The sequence below is a fragment of the Amphimedon queenslandica genome, unplaced genomic scaffold (assembly GCF_000090795.2).
Source record: "Amphimedon queenslandica unplaced genomic scaffold, v1.1 AMPQUscaffold_13135, whole genome shotgun sequence".
NCBI lineage: Eukaryota > Metazoa > Porifera > Demospongiae > Haplosclerida > Niphatidae > Amphimedon > Amphimedon queenslandica.
This window is the reverse complement of record NW_003546629.1, coordinates 95,479-97,003: the sequence shown is the minus strand read 5'-3', so window position 1 is coordinate 97,003 and position 1,525 is coordinate 95,479. Positions and strand designations below refer to the sequence as shown.

The following is a 1,525-nucleotide window of genomic DNA, read 5'->3' as shown; positions in this document are numbered from 1 at the left end:
TTAATTGCTATTAGTTAGAGTGTTTTTTCTCTCCTTCTCTCTCCTCACCTGTTGTACTGATAGTTCTGATATATTTGACATTATCTTCTTTGTCAGTTCCCTCAGTTCGGACTGATAGTGATTCCCTTTTGTTCCAACCTGGAATGTAGTTTCTTTCCTTGCTTCTACTTTCTTTTGTGTCCTGCCTAGCAACCTCTGGATCTGTTCCATTAGCAGCTCCTTCTCTAGCAGTTGATGTTCACGCTCAGATAGTTGAACCTACAAGAAATACATTAGAATATGATATTAAATGTTTATGTACTCTAGTATATATATTGATGTCCTTGTGCGGTGTAGAAAGTTTGAGCTGATTCCGACTTCAATTTTTGAAGTTACAGTTATTTTTAAAAATGCCAAAATTAGCCCATGGTTTTACCTAAAAAATGGCTCCAAAATCACTAAAAATTTTTATCACATTTTTGATAGAGAAAGTTTGAACTGATTCCGACTTCAGTTTTTCTAGTTATGGCCATTTTAAAAATTGTTTGATTTTTGAAAAAAATCACTGTACTATAGCCCATAGTTTTTTTCTGAAAAAAACTGACTAAAGCTTTTCAAGTTGCAACCTTTTTTAAAGCATTGTTAGTGTACCCATGCATACTTCAGTACATATACATGTACTACCTGTAGTTTCTGTACTCTTTCTCTTAGTTCCTTACAGGACGGATCCTTTCCTGCTAATAGTCTAACCCTCTCTGGGTTCCTGGCATCACACATCTCCTCCTCCAAACACTTCAATGACTCCTTCATTGATAATAACTGCAAGAAACAATGAAATAATAATACATGAATAAAAGCAATACAAAATAAAATATAGCATGCATGTACATATACATACTACATAGCTGTAATTTTGTAAATTATAATTAATTAATAGAATTTTAGTAATTGGCAATGGCATGTGCATAACGGCATTTTTTAAAAATTTTGAACACTCACTTCCAAAAATCCCTTTTAATTATATCTAGAGCAACATGTACATGCATGGTATTATGTTAATCAATTATCATTTACATGTAGGTACATGTACAAGTACATGCATGTATAGCACATCTCGATCAATTTAAATTTGCAACTGTAATTCTGTTAACCATTCACAATGTAATCATGCATACATACATGTACATGTACTTGTAAAAAAACAATGCAAATTGCATTAAACCATCAAGGTCCAGCATGAATGCTATTTACACATTAGATGTATATGTACATGTACATGTATTTTTACCATGTTCTGGTGTAACGTTAGTTCTCTCTCTAGTTCTTCTTTCTCTCGTAACTGATCACAATTAATCTTAATCTCTCTCTGGAGTCTAGCAAGCATTGATAAATCATTTTTAATAATAAACTTGTAGTACAAATTTGTCAGATTTGTACAAGTACAAATCTGGAAATTCTAAGAAAAATTTTAATTATGCATGCACTGCTGCACTTGTATCCTGTACATGTCTTTCTAATTTGTTCAAGTACATGCACTAGTTACATA

General features: G+C 32.3%; 1 protein-coding gene across 1 annotated transcript in view; it reads right to left on the bottom strand.

Annotated features, from left to right (window-relative positions):
* Positions 1 to 8: 8 nt before the first annotated feature.
* The window catches only part of LOC109585011 (putative golgin subfamily A member 6-like protein 3), a gene marked incomplete at its 3' end in the record, with an annotated part of 7,983 nt that continues 6,466 nt past the window's right edge, over positions 9 to 1,525 (bottom strand). The window contains exons 4-5 of the mRNA XM_020000943.1: positions 664 to 798; positions 9 to 258 (exon numbers count right to left, since the gene is read on the bottom strand). Coding sequence (XP_019856502.1) covers positions 9 to 258; positions 664 to 798 — 385 coding nt within the window. The remainder of the gene's footprint in view (positions 259 to 663; positions 799 to 1,525) is intronic.